General features: G+C 42.4%; 1 protein-coding gene across 2 annotated transcripts in view; it reads left to right on the top strand.

Annotated features, from left to right (window-relative positions):
* The window catches only part of UBE3D (ubiquitin protein ligase E3D), a 128,125-nt gene that overhangs the window by 61,068 nt on the left and 42,310 nt on the right, over positions 1–24,747 (top strand). The window contains exons 9-10 of one of the 2 annotated variants that reach the window (XM_065401735.1): positions 21,092–21,230; positions 22,526–22,576. In XM_065401735.1, coding sequence (XP_065257807.1) covers positions 21,092–21,230; positions 22,526–22,576 — 190 coding nt within the window. Of the gene's footprint in view, positions 1–21,091; positions 21,231–22,525; positions 22,577–24,747 lie in introns of those variants that run through there. The other variant, XM_065401736.1, reaches the window with a different exon arrangement.

Raw genomic sequence — 24,747 nt, 5'->3', positions numbered from 1 at the left:
AAAAATCAACAAGTGCATGCATTTTGCATTTCTGATTTCAACAAGCTTCACAAGGACTATTTCTTTCCTCTTTTATGCATTGAGCAATATCTTTGAGTGGTAACCGTAAAGATGGCCAAATGACCTGTATTGACTCTCTCTTTTAAGTATACTTATTAAAATAGTGTATGTGATAATTTGGGGGATTTGTGTATAGCTAATGAATTCTGGTTGATGTTAGGAAATTGCTGCATTATGGAATGCCTCAGTGTATGTGGATTCCACCACTTGCTTTCAGGTTGCAGACCAGGGTTAGAGGTGGGATGTTAAACCTTAATGGTTGCCTCTTCAGGTGGAAACAACTTGAGGCAATGAATTGGCTGAAGCTAGGAGACCTGTTCCTCCATCTTCTTTGTAGGGAGGGAGAAGTGCCGAGTGGAAAATCCCCAGCAGCAGAACAAAGAAACCGGGTGTAGTTGGTGGGACATATAAATGCAAGGGACTCTCAGACACACAGAAAAGTGGTCAGGAAAGAGGCATGCTTTTGTAGCAGTGGGGTGCTGTTTAATTCTGCGACCAGCTGAGGAAGATGGAAGCTAGCTGACCTATGGGGGGGAGAGAGAGAGACTCCATGATTCAGAGGAGAAGCCGTGTGCAGAAAGGGGAACCTGGACTCCTCAGAGGACTGTGCCCAAGCCCAAAGAATTCTCCAGAGTGGTGAGGTACCCGAGGCAGGGAAATGCATACAGGTGTATTTTTGTCTACATCTGTGCATTTCTCATGCTATCTAAGTAAAGAGTAATTTGTTTTAGAATCCTGTGGAAGGTCTGTTTGTGTGTCTGTTTTACTTCACTATCATGTGCCCCTGACGAGGTAAACGGTAAACCCAGAAAGCCCACATGGCTGGAGGTCTGGGAGAGGGTATGTTTAAGCTATGAGAGAGCCTGAGGAGTCAGCAGTGGTCCCAGGGGCAAGGGAATTGGATTGTGTGGTTGGAACTCTCAGGAGGAGGTGCAAGACAGAGGATCTGCCCTCTGAGAGTATGTTTAGAGACCCCATTCAGGGACAGTGCCTGGGATCTGTTCAGACTCAGGAGGCTTAAAGCACAAAGGGCCCAGTGAGGTGGGCTCCAAATAGAAGATCCTGGTGAGTGTCAATACAGAGGGAGCTCTATCACAGCTGTGTGTGTAACAGTGTGATACTAGTTTAGTGTGTTTACTAAAATATACTTTATGTATATATGTGCATTTGTGTGTTTTGTTTTTACAGCATAAAGTAGTCCGTTGTCTGCAATGTGGGAAATGTGGGATTGATCCCAATCCATGAGGAGTTTGTTTAAGTCTTCTGCTAGGAGGAGGGTAAAGATGATACAGGATATTAAATGGGGTGTGGGGCCCGCAGGCAGAAGTAAAGGGATCTTCAGGGCTCCATCAGGAAGCTCAGGTACTATAGAGGGGTTGAGGTACATTTAAGAACCAAACTAAATAGATGTAGACTGTTACAGGGTGGGAGGAACCTACATACAAATCCATTGGACAGTAAAACTGTTAGCATTTACCTGCCCCAAAGGTGTGAACTACGTGCTTACAATTTGCATAAGTAACAGATGATCAGCTTTAGTATTATTTAAACTTTGGTTTTGTATTTTGTGTATTTAAAATGGACTACTTTGTCTGAAAATAATCTATTATAAGTCAGCTTCTGCAATGATTTATCATAATTGGCTACTATAAATCCATTTCAAATAGTTAGACACATGCATTTCAAGAATCACTTCCCTTAGGCAGCATGAGTTCAAACTGCTAGGTAGACATTTTTCCCCCCCTGAATTCATGTGCAAGTGTAAAAATTTTATGATGTTGCTTTAATGAGACCCACTGGGATTTAAGATTATTTATCTAAGCCCTTATTAAACACAAAATAATTTCTGTGTTTAGCCATGCAAAGCACAGTTCCTCCTCAGACAATGCAGTGTGTTTTAGGAGTTGAATAGGACTTGATGGAGTGTAGCAGAAATCAAGGAAAAAAGTTATTTTTCCCACTGAGTATACATTGCCTAGATAAGCACTAACAACTGCTGTAAAAGAATTAAACCGACAGCACCTCCTGAATTTTAAGGCCATTTCACTGGGTTAGAGGAATGGGTGATGGAAAATACTACTACCACTGCCAAAAGAAGGAGCTGGATACTGCTTGAGACACCAGTAGCAGGAATCAGACTGTAGAAAGGAGCCTGCCCCAAGCCCTAGCAGAAGACTGTATTTTCCTGTATAATTACTTCTTTCTCTTCATCCACTCAACCTCCAGGGTCTTTTGCATTACTTTCTGTTCTTGGCTTGTGACCTCAGGTGCTCCTTTCACACACCTCTTGGGCCTCCTTTAGCTGGGGGCGCTTCCTCAGCTTTGTTTTGCTGGATCTATAGGGAATGGAGAATTAAAGAGGAATGTAGTTGCTGGGACACTATCCTCTTAGCTCCAACTTTGAACCCCAGACGGAGGTCAGGAAATGAAGGCCTTGCCAGGCAGGGCCTGGACATAACAAATTTGATCTAAAATAAAGTGGTGAAATTAAATCAAGTAAAATCCCAGATGAGGATTTTTAAGAAAAAGGGACTTCATAAAAATCCAGTGTGCAGTGGGATGAAAAGTTCCAAACACACTTTTAAACCAGTAGATTTATTCTGTCATTGATTTTGACATCTTTCTATTGGAAAATACTATTTATGTGATTTTTTTTTTTTTTTTTTACTCTAAATCCCCCTCACCCCCACCTCACCCTCACATTTCCTCCTCTCTCAATGAATTATTAATTCCTAACATTATCCTCTGTAGCAGACTGATGTTCATAAACACCTACACCATATCAGTTCTTTTTATATATTTATTTTTGAGTACATTTCTACCATTTTCACCCCCACTATCTGCTGTTTCAGAATAAGCTTTGCCTCTAACCTCTTATTCCTATTCCTTAGTACCAAGATTGCATGATCTGTCTCTCTTGCTAACATTTCAAAGCTAATGGATGAATTCCAGTCTGTAATCATCCAGCAGGACTGCTGAAGCATCAAGGAAATTGATATTGCAATCTCTTGAAACTGAGTTCATCACCTCTTCAAGCATGTCCAGATTTCATTGGATAGGGCATTCCACAGTAAATCTTTTCTCAAACTTCAAACTCCTTTTAGCAGGAGAAAAATCCATAAAGCTGCATAGTTTGCTGGAAAGCCTTAAAGGTTTAAGTATCAGAGGGGTAGCCTTGTTAGTCTGGATCTGTTAAAAGCAACAAAGAGTCCTGTGGCACCTTATAGACCAACAGATGTATTGGAGCATAAGCTTTTGTGAGTGAATATCCACTTCGTCAGACGCATGTGGGTTTTCACCCATGAAAGCTTATGCTCCAAAACGTCTGTTAGTCTATAAGGTGCCACAGGACTCTTTGTTGCTTTTTAAGGGTTTAAGCCACTCAAGAAAAGGCGAATTTTCTAAAGTCAATGTCAGAAACCTTATTTGGGACCTTGACAGTGTAAAATACACTAGTACTCTGATCTTCACTGTGAAGGATCCCATTCATCAAGGTTTCCATGTATGTGGCTCTGAAGGGCTATATAATGAGCATCTGCTGAAAGGGATGGTATTCATCAATATGGATTGCTCCACACACAAGGGGATGTGCATGCAGGTTGACTATGCACCACCCAAGAGTGGGCTGTGGAAAAGGATACGCTGCATAATGTTCCAGTTGATAAATCCATAAACCTTAACTGTAGTAGATCTGGCAGTTCATTATAATGATTTTGAAGGTTTTCTGAAGAAGTGCGCCACTGGGCTGATCTGGCTTACACAGCTAACCATTAAGCAGCATATGCACACTTTTTACAGAGTGAACCTTGCAGTGTTAATACAGGTTTTACAAAAGGCTCTGAGATCATCTTGAGTGACTTTGTCAATCAAACTAGAAATGGAAAAACTGCAGAGTTAACCTCTCCTCTCCATCCTCTAAAATCCTTTCCTCTTTCCGTAGTGCTGGTACTCACATCGCTCCTATGTGATTTATAACGTCATCAGTTGTTTCTTCATTTCTACTTGTTTCTAGGTACATTTTTTTTTCATTCTTTTGGACAACTTGCCTTTTTAGGCTATGCTGTCATTTGTGAGGTACTCAAATACTGCTGCCAGGGGATAGCTAGAGAGAGTGCCATTTTACTGATAATAGCATGGTCTACTCTCCCTCACTTTGGATCTATTCTTTGGGTGCTGTTCCCCTGGGGAATTGCTCCCGCACTTGCCTCTGTTGCAGCTGTGTGCTGGGAGAAACATATGGCAATTCCTTGCAAAAATTCCACCACCCAGTGGCGGGAGGGTTGGAGTCCCTTGTGTATAATGAAGCTCAGCCCTGCTTTTTATGCATTGCTGTATCATACTGACTGGTGATGACTTACGCTTGGAGATCATACAATGGAAAAAGTAAATAAGAGGTTCCCCAGTCTTTCCCTCCTCCTGTCTCTGAGCACAGGCATTTATCAGACAATGAGTTTCACTGAGTAAAGGAGAGCAATTTTGAGAACCTCTTGTTAAAATTTTGGCTGCAATATAATTACTTCTCTACTGCTGCTTTTAGAATTTCCAAGCAGCAGCAGTGTAAAAATACCTTGATTCTACTGCTGCTTGGGAAAGCTCTGATCAACAGCAGAGACACTAGAGCTGTCTGTATGCAGACTCAGGAAGAAATCACTACATTAATTTACATTTTGGAAAATCTTCTCCACTATCATAAGGGCTAGAAGCATTAAAAAAAATCCCAGTCTAGCAAATGGAGTTGCAGTATTAGAAGTACTAAAAGATGTCAGTGTAAGCTGAGACTTGTGGCACACCTGGCTGATCAAAATAGGCAAGGAATGCCTCAGCCCATTGCTGTAACAGAGTGCATTCTGTCAGGGAGACTGATATTCTTCCAACCTCCCTGAAAGACATATTAGTCTAGATGTTCTTAAAAAGAAATCCCTCAGTGCCAGCCCCCAGCTTACTATTGTCTAGTCTCCTGTATATCATTCCTGGGCAAGATTATCAAGAAGAGGTAGGTAGCAAACCACCTCTAGCAGCCTCTGCCCTCCATTAGCATCCTTCTCTGTCTGGTATCAGGCCAAGTCATGGTACAGCAATATCATTGACTGGGAAACCCCTTAGTTGGGATGGACAGAGGTGAAATATTGATTTTGATTGTTTTTCAGCTGCTTTGACACAATTGATCACAAGATACTGCTTCTTTGCCTATATTTCCTGGCAAGAAATTATGGAACGACAGTAAACCAGCTACTCTAATTCCTTTTTAACACATATGGGGCCTGTATAGTTCAGTGCTGTCACTGCTAATATTTGATATCCGTGTGCAACTATTAGGAGCAATTGCAAAATTATGTCTGAGATATTACAGAAAGGTTCCTGAGACTTATCCATCCCTCTGACCACTACCCCATGCTGCTCAGACACATGAGCAGTAATGCCACATATGACCCCAAGCAGATTTGCAGTGGCTATAGGGATCCGGGACCAAGGGTGAAGGGGTTGGGGCACAGTTTGTGTTCTCATCCATCCTCCTGGTTGAGGGTAAGGACACAGGCAGGGACAGGTACATCCTAGAGATCAGAAGCTGATCTGCTGGGCAGAGATGGCTTCCAGCTGACTGATAAGGGGAAGAGCATCTTCGTACACCAACTCACCAACCTAATGAGGAGGGCTTTAAACTAGGTTCAAAGGGGGCAGGTGACAAAAGCCCCCGAGTAAGCAAAAAAAGGGTGAGGGATGGGCTAGACATTGGGAGGGGGGAATGGAAAAGTACAACAGAGTCATAGGAGCAACAAGAAGGAAATCAGTGGGGGAAATCTGCTCAACATTTTAGTTGTCTATACATAAATGCAAGGAATATAGGGACTAAGGAAGAACTGGAAGTATTAGTACATAAGCTAAATTATGATTTAATTGGCATCACAGAGACTTGGTGGGATAAGTCTCATGACTGGAATATTGGTATAGAAGGGTATAGCTTGTTCAGGAAGGACAGGCTAGGAAAAAGAGCAACAATAATCAAAAGTGCCACCTTCTGTCACTGACTATCCCATTCCTCCTTGGCAGTGATCAGCTATTGTAGTCCATGTTTGAATCAGCTCCAGTCAGAACTACTGTTTCAACAAGAAGTTCAAGAAGTTGTGACTTAAAAGCATAGCAGCCTTGCCTCTTCTTCACAGAACAGACCCATTAAATTGAAAGACAGCACATTGTAAAGCACTGTTCACACAACATTTATGAGAGTAATTTGACTCTCCTTTTAATGGGAGGCACATTGGTTCGCTGCTGGGAATTCTGCAAATTACATTGAACTCTGGAACTATGACAATAACTTTGCATACCATAGATATTAATGAGCAGCCACAACAACCTTCAGCCAGTGCCCAGTAGGAGCTGAGCTTTTGCACTTTCTTGCTCTTGTAGGCTCTGAGTACCAGAGCTTCTGAATTACAAGAAAGTGCAAGATCTATTTTTGTACCTGACCTAGGCATAAATGATGCTGGGAATTAAGAAGTAGGTTCAGGGAAATAAATCATGAATGACAATTGAAAAAAGGAAGGAAAGAAAATAGTTATATACAAGGATCTGTTCAGCTTTGTTGTTCAGAGCTCCTTCTTGTTTTGCATATACACTCCTGTGCTTTGCTCCTCAGCTGCCTCCTATGCCACTACATTACAGGAATTCACACTTTCTTTTTCCCCTTTCCACTTTGAGATTCGTTTCAGTGTAAAATCATCAGCAGTTTTTGTAACGATAGATAATATTGGGATTGATTTTTAGATTTATAAAATTTTAGCTGCTAGATCAAATTGACATTTAAAATGTACTAATTCATGTAGATTGCTAAATTTGTAACACTATTCCTAATGTGATTGTTTACTGTGTCTTAGGATGTAACTGTGTGGTAAGGTGGCTTGATGTCCGTGAACTGGTGAACTAGGGTGACCGGATGTCCCAATTTTATAGGGACAGTCCCGATTTTGGGGGCCCGCCGATCCGGCCGGTAGTGAAGACGTACCCTTAGGGTATGTCTACACTACGAGAGTAGTTCGATTTTACTTAAATCGAATATGTGGAATCGATATTACAAAGTCTAACGTGTGTGTCCACACTAAGGACAGTAATTCGACTTTGTGAGTCCACACTAACGGGGCAAGCGTCGACATTGGAAGCGGTGCACTGTGGGCAGCTATCCCACAGTTCCCGCAGTCCCCGCTGCCCATTGGAATTCTGGGTCGAGCCCCCAATGCCTTCTGGGGAAAAAAATGTGTCGAGGGTGGTTTTGGGTAACTGTCGTCATCCAACCGTCACTCCCGCCCTCCCTCCCTGAAAGCGCCGGCGGGAAATCAGTTCGCGCACTTTTCTGGTCAGTGACAGCGCGGACGCCACAGCACTGCGAGCATGGAGCCCGCTGCGACCATCGCTGCAGTTATGGCCGTTGTCAACACCTCACAGTTTATCATCCACCTTTCCCAGAGGCAGATGCTGAGAAATCGGGCGAGGAGGCTACGGCAGCGCGGTGAGGACCTGAAGTCTGAGAGTGGCACAGACCTGTCACAAAGCACGGGACCCCGCGCCGAGGACATCATGGTGGCAATGGGTCATGTTGATGTTGTGGAACGGTGATTCTGGGCCCGGGAAACAAACACGGACTGGTGGGACCGCATAGTGCTGCAGGTCTGGGATGAATCACAGTGGCTGCGAAACTTTCGCATGCGGAAGGGGACTTTCCTGGAATTTTGTGAGTTGCTGTCCCCTGCCCTGAAGCGCAAGGACACCCGGATGCGAGCAGCCCTGACTGTCCAGAAGCGAGTGGCCAATAGCCCTCTGGAAGTTTGCAACCCCGGACAGCTACCGGTCAGTCGCGAACCACTTTGGCGTGGGCAAATCTACCGTGGGGGTTGTTGTGATGCAAGTAGCCAACGCAATCGTTGAGCTACTGCTCTCAAAGGTAGTGACCTTGGGAAACGTGGAGGTCATCATAGATGGCTTCGCCGTAATGGGATTCCCAAACTGTGGTGGGGCTATAGATGGAACTCACATCCCTATCCTGGGACCGGACCACCAGGCCAGCCAGTACATTAACCAAAAGGGCTACTTTTCAATGGTGCTGCAAGCACTGATGGACCATAGGGGACATTTTACAAACATCAACGTCGGATGGCCGGGCAAGGTTCATGACGCTCGTGTTTTCAGGAACTCTGGTCTGTTTAGACGGCTGCAGGAAGGTATTTACTTCCCGGACCACAAAATAACTCTTGGGGATGTGGAGATGCCTATAGTGATCCTCTGGGACCCAGCCTACCCGCTAATACCCTGGCTCATGAAGCCCTATACAGGCGCCCTGGACACTGAAAAAGAACTCTTCAACTACCGGCTGAGCAAGTGCAGAATGGTGGTGGAGTGTGCTTTTGGACGTCTCAAGGGGAGATGGAGAAGCTTACTGACTCGCTGTGATCTCAGCGAAACCAATATCCCCATTGTTATTGCAGCTTTCTGTGTGCTCCACAATCTGTGTGAGAGCAAGGGGGAGATCTTTATGGCGGGGTGGGAGGTTGAGGCAAATAGCCTGGCTGCTGATTACGCCCAGCCAGACAGCCGTGCGATTAGAAGAGCCCAGCGGGACGCGCTGTGCATCCGGGAGGCTTTGAAAGCTAGGTTCCTGAGTGAGCAGGGTAACCTGTGACTATTAAGTTTGTTTACAGAGAAGCTGAACCTGCCCCCGTTTCTTTACCCAGTGAATGTTCACTATCCTCTCCAGTTACATACCCCGTTCCCCCCCTTCCAACACACGTTTAAAAATAAAATCACTTGAAATTTGTTAATGAACACCGTTTTCTTTATTACTGTTTTCGCGGTAAAGTGTTGAACCTGGGACGCAGACTGTGGTGGGGAGCGGGTGTAGTGTAGTGATGCAAAGGACGCTTCTAAACTCGAGGAATGACAGGCTCCGCACTGGTGGACTGGTTGTTTCAACGGAGCCTGCCACCCCTCCTGTTCGGGACTCTGTGTGTGGGGGCTATGTGACTTTGTGGCAGCGGGAGGACGGTTACAGATCCCCTGCTGCGTGGCTCTGTGATCCAGGATAAGGACCGCTGCATAAGATCTCTAACCGCCCTCCCCCGCCACAAAGTCACATAGCCCCCCCCCCCCCCCCCCCGAACATGAAAACCACCTCCCAGACTGACCAGGGTAACTAGTGACTGCAATGTGTGTGTGCCCTGCTGCTGAACCTGCCCCCGCGTCTGTACCCCGGTAAAGGTGACTGTCCTGTCCAATTACCAACCCCCTTCCCCCCCTTCAAACAGACTCTCCTCTAAAAGAACATGATGGAAACAGTAATTAACAGAAACGTATTTTTTATTAGCAACTACACATGAAACTGGGGGATGAAACTGGGACGGGGGCTTGGGTGAGGCGGGAAGGAAAGGACTTATCAAATTTTGGGGAATGAGAGCCTTCTGGTACTTGAGCAGTCTGCAGGGGTGGAGTGAGAGTTTTCACGGACTCTGCCGCCCCTCCTTCTTGGGACTTTGGGTGAGGGGGGTATGGGACTTTGTGGCGGGGGAAGGCGGTTAGAGATAGACTGCAGAGGGGCTCTGTCCTCCTGCCTCCGTCCTGCAGAACATCCACAAGGCGCCGGAGCGTGTCCGTTTGCTCCCTCATTAGTCCAAGCAGCGTTTGAGTCTCCTGCTGGTCTTCCTGCCGCCACCTCTCCTCCCGTTCCATGTGTGATCGGCGGATTTGGGACAAGTTCTCCCTCCACTGGGTCTGCTGGGCTGCCTGGGCTCGGGAGCAGCCCATAAGTTCTGAGAACATGTCCTCTTCTTCCTACTCCTAATCTGCGCTAGCCTCTGGGAGTGTGATGCCAGGGTAGGTCGGGAGACAGTCGCAACTGTGGGATGGGAAAAAGGGAGTGAATTCCTCAGAAAGATAAAATTTTTTGTGAACAAAGAACATAGTCTTTCTCTGTGAACAAGACCATGCACAGCACCTATCACATGCGCACTCAGGACAAGGTCGAATTTTCGGCCTTCGCATTCAGTGCCTGGGGTCTTGCAGTGCAGATCAGACAAGCGGGACAGGACAGCGGAATTTGGGTAACAGGCTGACATGGTAAGCCGTAGACTTGTGGCTGCTTAAAACTTTAATAATAGCACTGGCCTCCTTTCACGTTCAAAGCAATGCCAGTCCCTGCTGCCAGCAATCCGGCAAGCATGAACTCTGCCCCTGTCCCACCCCCTCGCGGCTGTCCCAGGGAAAGATCCCTGTATGCTGCTCCTCTCCCGCCTCCACCGCGTGGCTGTAAACCGCCGGTTACAGTTCTGTAAAGGAACAGGCAAGCAGTCCCAATACTAACATTCCCCTACCTAATTCAAAGCAGGTCACCATGAGCGACATCACTCTGATGAGGATTTCAGAGACGGAGAAAGAAAGGATGCTTCGGGAAAGCCTGCAAAGACCAGGGCCGTATGCCGCCATGCTCTGCAAGGCGATGATACCCGAGTACTTGATTGTCTCATGGCGCGGAAACGTTTCCTACCTCGCAGGACCCAATAAGGCCGCTCTCCCCAGGAACCTGATGCAAAGGCTTTCCAATTACCTCCAGGAGAGCTTCGTGGAGATGTCCCAGGAGGATTTCTGCTCTATCCCCGGACATATAGACCGGATTTTACTGTAGCTGCACTGGCAGGGACTAAACAGTAGAGCGCCTAGGGCAAAACAATCATGCTAAACTGGACATTGTTAGATTTTTTTTTCAGTAGTTGCACTGCCAAGGACTGAAACGTTAAGCGCCTAGGGCAAAGTAATCATGAAAAACCCATTGTTAATATTGTTAATATTCCTGTTCTGTTAAAAATAAATGTTTACATGTTTAAAACACTTACTGACTGATCCTTCCCCTGATTCTGTGTCCGGGTTAACGCCTGGGGACGGTTGGTAGGGGATCTCTGTAAGGGTGATGAAGAGATCCTGGCTGTCGGGGAAATCAGCGTTGTAAGCGCTGTCGACTGCCTCGTCCTCCTCATCTCCTTCCTCATCTTCCCTGTCCGCTAACATCTCAGAGGAACCGGCCGTCGACAATATCCCATCCTCAGAGTCCACGGTCAGTGGTGGGGTAGTGGTGGCGGCCGCACCTAGGATGGAATGCAGTGCCTCGTAGAAACGGGATGTCTGGGGCTGGGATCCAGAGTGTCCGTTTGCCTCTTTGGTCTTCTGGTAGCCTTGTCTCAGCTCCTTGATTTTCACGCGGCACTGCGTTGCATCCCGGCTGTATCCTCTCTCTGCCATGGCTTTAGAGATCTTCTCATAGATCTTTGCATTCCGTCTTTTCGATCGCAGCTCGGAAAGCACGGACTCATCGCCCCACACAGCGATCAGATCCAAGACTTCCCGATCAGTCCATGCTGGGGCCCTCTTTCTATTCTGAGATTGCATGGCCATCTCTGCTGGAGAGCTCTGCATCGTTGCCAGTGCTGCTGAGCTTGCCACGATGTCCAAACAGGAAATGAGATTCAAACTGCCCAGACAGGAAAAGGAATTCCAATTTTCCCGGGGCTTTTCCTGTGTGGCTGGTCAGAGCATCCGAGCTCGGACTGCTGTCCAGAGCGTCAACAGAGTGGTACACTGTGGGATAGCTCCCGGAGCTATTACCGTCGATTTCCATCCACACCTAGCCTAATTCGACATGGCCATGTCGAATTTAGCGCTACTCCCCTCGTTGGGGAGGAGTACAGAAGTCGAATTTAAGAGACCTCTATGTCGAACTAAATAGCTTCGTTGTGTGGACGGGTGCAGAGTTAATTCGATGTAACGGTGCTAAATTCGACATAAACTCCTAGTGTAGACCAGGCCTTAGTGACTAACAAATCTGCATTAATTTTATGCCGTCTTCAGAGCATTTCAAGAATAATCATACTTAAAAGTGTGAATAATGTAGCCTCCTAGCATATTAAATGTGTATACACATCATCTAGCATACCATAATTGTTTTTTCAATTAAACTGCTTTAAAAATGAAGTCAACAAAAAGACATTTTACTTAACAAGCTTGTCCTTTAGTTCAGTAAAATCACCAATCCTTTAAAAGTTCTGTGGGTGGTGGAAAGGATAACTCAGTACTAATGAAGTGAGAGAGTCAGGACTGAGCATTTGTTATCTCTTCACATTAGATTTCTCAGTAAGGCCCCGATTCAGCAAAGCACTTAAGCACTTGCTTAACTTTAAGCACATTCATAGTCTCATTTATGTGGTTTTTTTGCACCGGGGCCTAAATATACAATTTATGTAATAAGGTTAGAGCCAAAGAAGTCAAGCTATCCCTGTGCCCTGGTGCTTGCATTCAGCAGTGCCTTATGTAAAACTTGGCTCATTTTTCAGTCATGGTCTACCACTCCTTAGAGTAGCACAGGCTATGATTTTTACAGAGGCAGCACAGTGAACTTGAGTTGTGATGGAGGAAAGCTGGGAAAAGAAGGGATTGTCTCACATTGTTCAAAAGCAACTTTTCTGGCCTATTACTGAGGATGATGAGTTCTGTAGGGAGTAGCACCCAAATTTCCTTGGCTGAAAGATCATTGCCATTGATATGCTCCAAAGAGTCTGTAAATCCCTGAGAGAAAGATAATGTAACGAAACAAAGTCCAGTGCAGTTTTTCAAATGACATAGATAACATTTTTCCTGGACTTGAAACATAAAAAGGTCTGATCTCTTATTGATGTGCAAGGGAATTTAAACAGGTACTGTTTATTAAGACTAGTGACTGTGTGCACATTTTCCATGTATTGATGGGAGCAAGACTTCTTCTGTCTGTTAACACTTCTTATGTGGGTTCAGGGAATGACAGAATAAATACATAATTCACAATTTTGATATCTTAAGCCTTGCGCCATCAGGGTGAGGAGAGCTTCTTCTGAGTCTTATTTTGACTAAATTGGGAGTAGAGGGTGCTCAGCTGCTCACATGGTGTCAAGGCTGTATCCCCACTTTGAACTTTAGGGTACAAGTGTGGGGGCCTGCATGAGGACTTCTAAGCTTAACTACCAGCTTAGATCTGGTCCGCTGCCACCATTCCCACAAGCTAATTCCCTTCCCTGGGAAGCTTTGAGAAACCTTTCACCAATTCCCTGGTGAATACAGATCCAAACCCCTTGGATCTTAAGACAAGGAGAAATTGACCATCCCCCTCCTTTCTCCCACCAACTCCTGGTGAATACAGATCCAAACCCCTTGGATCTTAAGACAAGGAGAAATTGACCATCCCCCTCCTTTCTCCCACCAACTCCTGGTGAATACAGATCCAAACCCCTTGGATCTTAAAACAAGGAGAAATTGACCATCCCCCTCCTTTCTCCCACCAACTCCTGGTGAATACAGATCCAACCCCCTTGGATCTAAAACAAGGAAAAATCAATCAGGTTCTTAAAAAGAAGGCTTTTAATTAAAGAAAAAGGTAAAAATCATCTCTGTAAAATCAGTATGGAAAATAACTTTACAGGGTAATCAAACTTAAAGAGCTCAGAGGACTCCCCTCTAGTCTTAGGTTCAAAGTACAGCAAACAAAGATAAACACTCTAGTAAAAGGTACATTTACAAGTTGAGAAAACAAAGTAAAACTAAGACGCCTTGCCTGGCTATTTACTTACAAGTTTGAAATATGAGAGACTTGTTTAGAAAGATGGGGAGAACCTGGATTGATGACTGGTCCCTCTCAGTCCCAAGAGCGAACGACCCCTTAAACAAAGAGCACAAACAAAAGCCTTTCCCCCCCCCGCCCCCCAAGATTTGAAAGTATCTTGTCCCCTTATTGGTCCTTTGGGTCAGGTGTCAGCCAGGTTACCCGAGCTTCTTAACCCTTTACAGGTAAAAGGATTTTGGAGTCTCTGGCCAGGAGGGATTTTATAGTACTGTACACAGGAGAGCTGTTACCCTTCCCTTTATAGTTATGACACATGGTATATCCCATAATTATGATTGGCATGATATCATTGTTCTCTGGATATAGAATGTTGGATGTGCTTACCTAAAGAGTCTGGTCAACTGTTTTGGTTGAGGATCTTTGACAATTTCACCACTAGTTTAATCTGAATAGTCATTTTCATTTTTTGTGAAGTTCACATTTGCAGTTAGAATCAATTTGTTAAACATCAGAAAATACTGGTTGACATTTTCAAAGCAATCTAGGTGATTTAGACACTATCTTCCATTCATTTTCATTGAAGATAGACAAATCCCTGAGACTTTGAAAAAATCTCTCATACTGTTTTAAATCTTTTTCTATCACACATATAACAGCAACATTATTTTCCTTGCTTTGTATCTTTTGCCCAGTATGGTAACATGATTATGATATCACTACCTGACTCCCTGCTGCAGGGATCAAGCCCTTAGGGAAAACTCTGGAAAGACACAATATACAAAACTACTAGGAAAAAGAGTAAAATGTTGTTCATGGCATTTAATTTTTTATTTCTTAATCTTTATTATTTTGTATCCTCCATTTTAAAAGATCAAAGCATAGAAAGACATACTTTATAGCAGTAGTCTTGTGGGCCCCCATTCAGCAGAATTCTATTCCATTCAGACTCTTATACATCCCTCATCGCTATAGTATTGGTGCACCACCCAGAAGTGCATTAAGCAATGTGACTAGCATTTGCAACGTGACACTCTCCGTTCTCTCCATAAAGTTATGTGCGGTTCTTATTTTATTTTATTTCTTTTTTTTAAAATTCTTTTATGTCTTCTGTGCTGGGGGTGGGAGTGTAGGCAAGGTCAAAGAAGTACACCTTGCAGTTGGCACAGAATGTGGTGATGTCTGAGGTCGTCCCTAGATCCTGTGAAAGTTGTTGCACTGCATTTGGAGTGGCCCCAGAAAAAGCTCCTACTCTTGCACAAACGAGCTTTACCCTTGCAATGGACAGCTTCATTGTACTTGAGGAGCCAAGTTGTCAACTATGATCCTCATCCCAGAGCTTCAGAGATCTGTCATTTGTACTAGGCCCAGACCATTGAATGCCTTGATGATAAAGGACTGAGACCTCGAATTTGATTTGATAGATGGGAGGCCTGTTGGAGAGTGAAGGACAGGTTTGATGTACTACTTGTAGCTCGTGTTGCTGAGGAATGCATTGCTGCTTTCTGTGTTAGCTAATTCATGCTAATACTATCCCAATTAAGCAGTATTCATTGCCATTCCCTGTTGCTAGACTACATAGGTGCCCAGAGAGACATCCCAATATTGGACAGCCTGATTAAGAAGATTGTGCTGTATTGCTTTTGGGTAATGAGACACATTTTTTTAAGCTCTGTGGCAAGCCTCTTCAAGAAATTTACTTTCCCATAAAAAGAGATGTAACATGAAGACTGAGATCTAATATAAATAATCAACTACATCTGAACAAACTTATAAATAAACACTTTACACTAACGTTCATTGGGAATCTAGTTATCTGTGAAGCAAAGACTTTATAATAGGGGTGGGAAGTAATTAATATCTTTTTGGTAAAGTAGAAGAATTTGTTTTGGATGATATCTGGAAATTCACACGAGGCTAACCTCAGTATATTCAAGTAATTTGGAAAATTGCCTTTGCTACTTTAAATGTAAGCCTTTTTTCCCAGTGAGTGTACTAGATGATCTCTACAGTAACAGTATATTCTACTTTTAATTTCTACTATTCTAATCGATTTCTAAGTTATATGTGGAGTATTTCAGGGGCTTGGGGTTTTTTACATCCTTTTGAATATTTACAGTACACGGTGCTTCTAGCTAAGAAAGCTATTGATTTTATTTTTAACTTATGACTAGGAAGAATTTTCCTAATAAGGAAATAGCTGGCAGGCATGACTGAATTTTAACAATGTATTAGGATAGAAGTAAGGATTTAGTGTCCAGCTGCAAAGCACACTCATGTCCTTTTTGTGTAACTCAAGACGTGTGCTGTTCCTAGTTCAGAACCGTTTTGTTGAGTACATTTTACTATATCTACCTGCTTTGGGGGTTGGTTTCTAAACTTGACTCATGCCAACTGTCCAGGTTTATTTTCAGTGGTGAATTGTCCGGTCATAAAATTTAGTCCAAACTAGAGACTTGTGTTTATACCCCTCTATTATCTACTTCCAATCTGGGTTCACCTTCATGGAATTTTGTGGCAGAAGAGGAAGTAGCAGAGGGATCCATACACTAGTCAAAATAGGGAAATATAAATAATGAACAGTGTTGAGGTACTCTTTCTGTGCTAGCATCTTCGACCTGATCCTGCAAGGAGCAGAGTGCTTCCTGGGGATGCTGCTCCCACTAGATGCTTAGTACCTCCTAGGAGGCACTCACCTCACACGACGGGGCCTTTTCCAGAGCTGGTGGCGTGAAAGCAAGCAATACTTTCTCCTAGATGGCAGTTGAGATAGCTAGTCTATGCAAAATAAAAACAGGCTCTGTAAAACCAATAACTGTATTAGAAAACAATGAAATACTCCATTTTTAGCAAGGAGGAGTTTTTCTTTCATCCACAAGACAATTACAGAAGAAGAAAAACATTTTTTAATACTCCCTTGAGTGAGAGAGCAGAAGAAGAACAAAGAAGCAGAGAGTCTAATAAAACAATAGTAACTGCCCAAATATAAACTGGTCAAATGTCACATCAGGGAAGGTTTAGAGAAACAACTTTCAACAATGTAAACCATGCTCTCTTGGATCAGCTAGTCTGAGAGCATGCAAAAGGAGACATTATTCCTGATTTAGTACTAAGGAATCCATAGAGGTTGGTTTTAAGAAGTAACTATAATTGAGCCACTATATAATTAAATCCATACAATCATACATTCCAGGTTCAGAAGGGACCATTCTGATCATCCCGTCTGACCTCTTGTATAACACAGGCCATAGAACTTCCCCAACATCCTTGCGGAAAGAAACATCTCCAAAAATGAGCACATTGACCTATTTTAGAAAAGGTGGATTTAAAATAAAGTAAAAAAATCACTTAAGTCAAAACTGAGAAAGTTAAAATCCTTGGATGCAGTATGGCAGCTATTTCAGCATAGTGTATGTAATAGAGCCACAGGAATCCTCCATACTTCCAAACAAAAAAGGAAGAAGGGAGGCAAGGGGGGAGGAAAACAGTGTGGTCAAATGCAAAGGTTCAAGAGGCCATTCAAGCCAAACGGGTATTTCTCAAGTAAAAATCCCCATCCCTGAGATGCCAATAAAAAAGAGCATAAACTGTGGAAGGTAAAACATAAGATAGAAATTAGGAAAACTAAGAGGGAGTGTGAAGAGAAAATAGATAACAAGAAATGTTTTAAGTATGGTACATAAGAAGCAGTAAGTCTGTCACAGAATCAGTGGGAGCTAGAGGACCAACGCTAAAGGGAGCAATTAAGGACGGTAAGGATATTGCAGGTTGAATGAATGAATGAGTGAGTTCTTTGTCTCGGTCTATGCCACAGAGAATGGTGGGATGGTACCTGCTCTTTTCAGGTACTCGTAGAGATTCAGTTGTTGAAAGAGGAGGGACAAACTAGTGAATTTAACAACAACAAGTCACCAGGTTTGGTTGATATGTTTCCAGGAGAGCTGAAGAAATGCGAGAATGAAGTGGCTGACCTGCTAATAAAAATATGTATTTAAATCTGTAACTGCAGTTTGCTCTCAAGCATTGTACTGGCCACTGTGAGAGAGATTATTGGACTGAATGGACCATTAATCTGATCTGACAATTCTTACATGGAAGAAAAGGAAGTCTAGCTTAACATGCGTTTGCAAACTGGTTGTGCTGACATTCTGAGTTGATTTTGCTGAAACAATCTGTTATTCCTCAGCATAAATTGGCAAAAATATTTACCAAAAAAAAGTTATGTTGGTCTGCTGTTTCTGTGCTTGAGTGTGATTAGCTATGAGAATTTCAGTGCATTTTATATTCAAACCAGAAAGCCATGTAAAGTAAACTAGGGTTGATTTTGGTTGGTGTAGATTTGTTCCATTGCTATACCATAAAAATCAAGTGGCATCAGAGTCTCTGCCCTCCTACCTTTTCATCAGTGATAAGTGACAGTTTTGCTACTGGATAAAAATAAAAAGGATTCATAATAATACACTAGCTGTTCTTTTTGCAATATTGTATATGCAAAAGTACTGTATGATAGGAAATTGACAGTGACAGTTGAGATCTGATTCAGAATATTGTTAAAACTTAGAATTACAAATGTAAAAATGAATTGTTCTGATGGGTGCTAAATTGTCTTGTCTCATTACACTGCTCTACAGCCAAAATGTTTCTGAAATAAATGTAGTCAAACTTTACTAATTCTGGGTCACTGAGAACGAATATGATGCTTAAAATTGTTGATTGGCTCTAGTTTTCAAGATATGCTATTGGGTCAGTATATACGACCCTTGACCTGGGAATGGCGGAGGATAAGTGAGTTATAAAGGGAAGGGATCTCAATTTAAACCAGAAATGACTAAAATACAGCTTTGACTGGATCTATGAATAAATCTATGACTGGGTTTGGACAGTACTTGCTTTTTAGGCAAAACAATGAATGATGCAATCTGAAGCTGGTATTGCGTCATACATGATATGAATTGCATCATGTTATTCCTAGAAGTCCTGGATGATGCAATCATAATGAAGCTTACATCACTCTGCTGAACAAATTGCCCTATATCAGCTCTAGAAATCATACAGTGTCGTGCTCTCTTATTTGTCAGTGTTTGATTTTGCAAAGGGACACATTTCTGTTTAGCCAAAGTGAGCAGAGATGCCTCGTACTTGTGTGAACAGTGCAGATAACTTCTGCTATGTTTGTGGTGAAGTGACTTTTTTGTATCACAAAAGCGCAGTATAACCACTATGGTTAAGAAAGCCTATCACCTTTCTTTTGGCTGCAAAATTGGAGATCAGGACAAGAGGTGGGCCCCACACATATGCTGCAACACTTGTGCAACAAATCTTCGCCAGTGGTTGAACAGGAAAAGGAAATCTATGCCTTTTGCAGTGCCAATGATTTGGAGAGAGCCAACAGATCATACCAGCAATTGTTACTTCTGCATGGTGCCTCCGGTTGGGAAAGGTGTGTCAAAGAAGAAAAAGTGGACTGTGCATTATCCAAACATTCCATCAGCTATACGCCCAGTACCCCATGGAGAAGGACTGCCGGTTCCTGATGCACCAGAATCATTCTCACTTGAGTCAGACGAGGAAGAGGAAGAGGATGAAACTTCTGGTCCTGAACCATCAATGTCACAGGACCCACATTTTCTCCCATCCTCCTCCTCTGAACCACACCTCATAACACAAGGTGAACTGAATGACCTTGTCAGGGATTTGGAACTACCCAAGAGTAAGGCAGAGCTGTTGGGCTCCAGACTACAGCAGTGGAATCTCCTGGCAGGTGATGTTAGGGTTTCCATGTTCCGTGACCGTCCAAAGGATCTTGTCCCATTCTTCTTCATGGAAGGTGATCTTGTAGCCTGCAACAACATCGATGGTGTGATGGCAGCCCTCAACATCGTTCACGATCCAGATGAGTGGAGACTGTTTATTGATTCATTGAAGACGAGTCTTAAAGCTGTTTTACTGCATAATGGCAATGTTTTGCCATCAATTCCAGTTGGTCATGCAGTCCATATGAAGGAAACCTATGACAACATGAAACAACTTTTGAGGTGCATAAACTATGACCAACATCAGTGGCAACTTTGTGGCGATTTGAAGGTTGTTGCTCTCTTGCTTGGTCTGCAGACTGGATACACAAAGTACTGCTGTTTTCTCTGCGAATGGGATAGTCGTGCAAGAGATTCCCATAACATCAAGAAAGATTGGCCACTCCGACAGTCATTGGAGCGTGGGAGGAAAAGTGTTCAGCATCCACCACTTGTTGAATCAAGGAAGATTTTGTTACCACCCTTACACATCAAGCTGGGTCTGATGAAGAACTTTGTCAAGGCCATTGACAAAACACAAGCAGCTTTCAAGTACCTCCGTGGAAAATTTCCATTGTTAAGTGAAGCTAAGATAAAGGAAGGTGTCTTTTGTCCTCAGATTCGTGAACTTCTTCGAGATGATGCATTTGACCATGCACTGCGTGGCAAGGAAAAGACGGCATGGAAAGCCTTCCAGTTAGTGGCAATAAATTTTCTCGGAAACAACAAGGCAGACAACTACAGGTTGTTGGTGGAAAACCTCCTCAAGGCATACAAAAGCCTTGGTTGTAACATGTTACTAAAGATACATTTTTTGCACTCTCATCTAGATTTTTTTCCACCGAACTGCGGAGCAGTGAGCGACGAGCACGGCGAGCGATTTCACCAGGACATTGCAACAATGGAGAAACGCTATCAGGGCAAATGGAGCCCATCAGTGCTTGCAGACTATTGCTGGACAGTGACAAGAGATGCTCCATTTAATGAATACAAGAGACAAGCCAAGAAGCGCCGAGTAGACACGGAATAGGACTAAACTATGTACATAATAGTTTTTTGCCTTTTGTTTCATAATAAATTTTATTTATATAACCCTTTTGCTGATTTTTAAAGTGTTACATAAACAGGACAGGTGAAATATTATCATGTAAAGCAACCATAAACACATGAAAAGATCTAGGTTTACAATTTATAATTAAAACTCTACTATCTACACAATATACATAGACATAAAATGTAAAAACTTAAATATCTTAGAAACAGTAGCCAATCAGTTGTTTTAATCGTCATATTTGAATTCAGCACATCAAAATACATAATAAATAGCACATTTTATCTCTGAAGCAGACGACTTCTCAAAAATTGTAGACCAGTGTAATGTATCTTTTTTTTGTAAAATTGGTGATAATAGCAAAATACCTCTCACATTTACCAACCCCCTTGTAAGGAAAATACATTGGCCTGTGACTCCTAAAGGACAGTGCACATGAAGTAGAACTATTAGGGTATAGAAAACAGCACAGTCTTTTTTTAGCGTTTGTTTGAACCATGTGTGCACTGTGTATTTTACGTGAATTAACTTTACATGAATTAATTAACAGGATTTCTTGTTATTTTCCAGCCTTGCTGATGAATGGGAAAATGATATTGGGGTTCATCCTCTAACATTTCCATCAAAAACCTGCTTGGAATTGTTGTTGATACTGAGTTTGAGTAATGCTTGTCTGCCACCCTCACTACGCTGCATGAACTCCTTCCAGGTAATGAACTGTTTTTCATCCAATATAGATGTGTTATCTGTAGGAAAGAGCAGGCCCTCTGGGGACGCATAAGACCCTTCAAATTAAAGGCATATCAGTTGAGGCTGCATAGCTAGTTATAATACTAAATACAGTAATGAAGAATTTATTTTTTTAGTATGCAGTTTTCCCCAGAATTTTAATATTTAGACCAAGGTGGGAAGGTATAGCAGATTTTTAAACTGTCCAAGCTAAAGAGTATGTTTAAATAAATGCCACCAATGACTTTTTAAAAAGGAGAAGCGTGAATAGGTAGAACAATTAAAGCACAACTCCATTAAAACACAGCAATATGTCAAAGCCCTTATAAAAAAGAAAATTCAAGTAATTGTGGTAATAACAAAGAATCAGATTATGAACCTTTACTTCCCTGGGTGGTCACTCCCTTGAATAATGGGATCACTCATGCAAGTCAGTGTGTGTGCATGGCAGAGAAATGGTTACAATCTGTCCTATTGTAGATTACTGTTCAACAGCACCAAACCCTCTCCAGTGAAAGAAATGGGGCTTTTAACATTTCTACTGAAGTAATTATTGAAGAGAAAATAATATAACATAAAATGTGAAAGGGATTTGTATAATTTGTATCTTCTTTACGAATGAGCATGTACAGTTTACAAAGGAAATATATAGTCATTTTAACTCATAATAAAATGTATTCATTCAGCCTCCTTTAAAATATTCTTTGTCTATCCTTGACTCAGTCCGTCAATTATATGAATCAACAGTTGATTGGTTTAGGTCAATAAATGTATCTAAATCTATGTCTGATTTGGGAGTTTACTTAAACTATAGTAGCCAATTTTAGGTTATTTACGTAAACTATATTTCTGTTAGACTGAGATTTCTTTCTAATTGTGTTTACTGTTGTTAAGGTCAGAATAAGTAAATGAAAAGAAATGCCCATAAAAGAAATATTGGGCCAGAACCTCAGCTGATGTAAAGTCGTGTATCTTTATTGACTGTAATGGAGTTATATGGATATATACCATCTGAGGATCTGACCCACTGAGTTGTGAAATAACTAAACATGCAGTTTTTTATTTGGCTTATCATCTACCCTCTGTGAACTTGAAAAGGGGGTCTGTAGTCTTTTGAACTCTCAAGTGAACAGCAGTTATTGCTGTTTTTTCAGAACGGTGTTTTTATACCCAAGGTCAGAACTGTTATTGAATTGTGCTTTTTTTGGATCATAAAACTGAGGAATCTTCTATGTGCTGGTGGAATGATATTGCAAAATTAATTTTTTTTTATAGATTGATGCAGCCACTGATGCAGTTGAACAATCTGGGTTGCCTGTTAAATAGTGACCATTCATATAACTTGTTTACTGCCCATAAAATGGGGTAAAATCTTCCCAGTTTTATTTGGGATTAAGAAATAGTTTGAATTTTGAAAAACAGAAATAGTCTGTTTTTGTATGCTGATGGGATACACCTTGCACTGTTTCTCTGTGTAGTGTTTGAGATTCTGTAGTGGGAGGTATCTTTGGTTTTATCTGGATATAGATGGGAACGGAGAAATGATTAGCAAACGCAGAGAGAGATGGATCAGTAAATTCAAGAAATATCTTACCCCTTTTATAGACAAAAGGTTAGGGCCTACACCTGAAAAAGACATGAGTACCTGCTTTCATATGACTAGTCCCATTAACTTCAATCAGATTACCCTTGTGAGTGAAGTTACTCACGTTGTGAATGTTTACAGGACTTGGCCCTTAAAAAGTAGCTAGTGGTGTTAATTTGTACCGTAATCCTGTGAAGATTAATGTGAAGAATCCTCGTGCTTCTGTAAAGCCCTGTTGATTTCAGTGACTGATGTGGTTAATTTGGGCCCCATTGATTTCACTGGTACTTAGCACAGGCACAAGTGCATGTCTCTTTGCAGGATCAGAGCCTTGGCATATGCTATACTCGCTTTGCCAAAGTTCACTATGGCACCTGGAGGTAGAGAAGGTTCTTTCCTGAGGTGCCAGTTGAATTCTTTTAGTTGTAGGTGATCTATTTGTAAACTCATTTTCCAAATATGACTGTGCACATGAGAAACATTTTTTTTCTAGAGTCCTTGTTTGTTAATTTTATGTCCTGATCCAGTGAAGCATTCAGATGTGGCTAACTTCAGTGGGGCTGTTCACATGCTTAGTTCGAAGCTTTTGCCGATGTGAGCACTGAAAGTAAATAGCTAAAGTGGTAGTAAATTGTTGAAACCTTACTTTGTGTGTAAATCTAATGAAAATGCAGATGCAATCACCATCTTGTTGTTCTAATGATAGTGTTAAGAATAGTCCTTCATGCTAAAGATACCATTTGTCTATGCTCTTTGCTTGCCTTCCTGTGTCAGCTGCTTCTTTAAAATGGACGAAGTCTGCCTCAGATTTATTTTTCAGAAAGATTTTTCTGATTTTGCTTGTTGTTGTTCACCTTCTGCACCACGATATCAGGAATATTATATCCTTTCTTCCATACCTTTCATGGAAAAAACTGACAAGGTGTGCAGGAGTCTTGATTCATAGATTCTAGGACTGGAAGGGACCTCGAGAGGTCATCGAGTCCAGTCCCCTGCCCGCATGGCAGGACCAAATACTGTCTAGACCATCCCTGATAGACATTTATCTAACCTACTCTTAAATATCTCCAGAGATGGAGATTCCACAACCTCCCTAGGCAATTTATTCCAGTGTTTAACCACCCTGACAGTTAGGAACTTTTTCCTAATGTCCAACCTAGACCTCCCTTGCTGCAGTTTAAGCCCATTGCTTCTTGTTCTATCCTCAGAGGCTAAGGTGAACAAGTTTTCTCCCTCCTCCTTATGACACCCTTTTAGATACCTGAAAACTGCTATCATGTCCCCTCTCAGTCTTCTCTTTTCCAAACTAAACAAACCCAATTCTTTCAGCCTTCCTTCGTAGGTCATGTTCTCAAGACCTTTAATCATTCTTGTTGCTCTTCTCTGGACACTTTCCAATTTCTCCACATCTTTCTTGAAATGCGGTGCCCAGAACTGGACACAATACTCCAGCTGAGGCCTAACCAGAGCAGAGTAGAGCGGAATAATGACTTCTCGTGTCTTGCTCACAACACACCTGTTAATACATCCCAGAATCATGTTTGCTTTTTTTGCAACAGCATCACACTGTTGACTCATATTTAGCTTGTGGTCCACTATAACCCCTAGATCCCTTTCTGCCGTATTCCTTCCTAGACAGTCTCTTCCCATTCTGTATGTGTGAAACTGATTTTTTCTTCCTAAGTGGAGCACTTTGCATTTGTCTTTGTTAAACTTCATCCTGTTTACCTCAGACCATTTCTCCAATTTGTCCAGATCATTTTGAATTATGACCCTGTCCTCCAAAGCAGTTGCAATCCCTCCCAGTTTGGTATCATCCGCAAACTTAATAAGCGTACTTTCTATGCCAATATCTAAGTCGTTAATGAAGATATTGAACAGAGCCGGTCCCAAAACAGACCCCTGCGGAACC

Source organism: Emys orbicularis, chromosome 3, assembly GCF_028017835.1.
Source record: "Emys orbicularis isolate rEmyOrb1 chromosome 3, rEmyOrb1.hap1, whole genome shotgun sequence".
NCBI lineage: Eukaryota > Metazoa > Chordata > Testudines > Emydidae > Emys > Emys orbicularis.
This window is presented reverse-complemented; position numbering and strand designations above follow the sequence as displayed.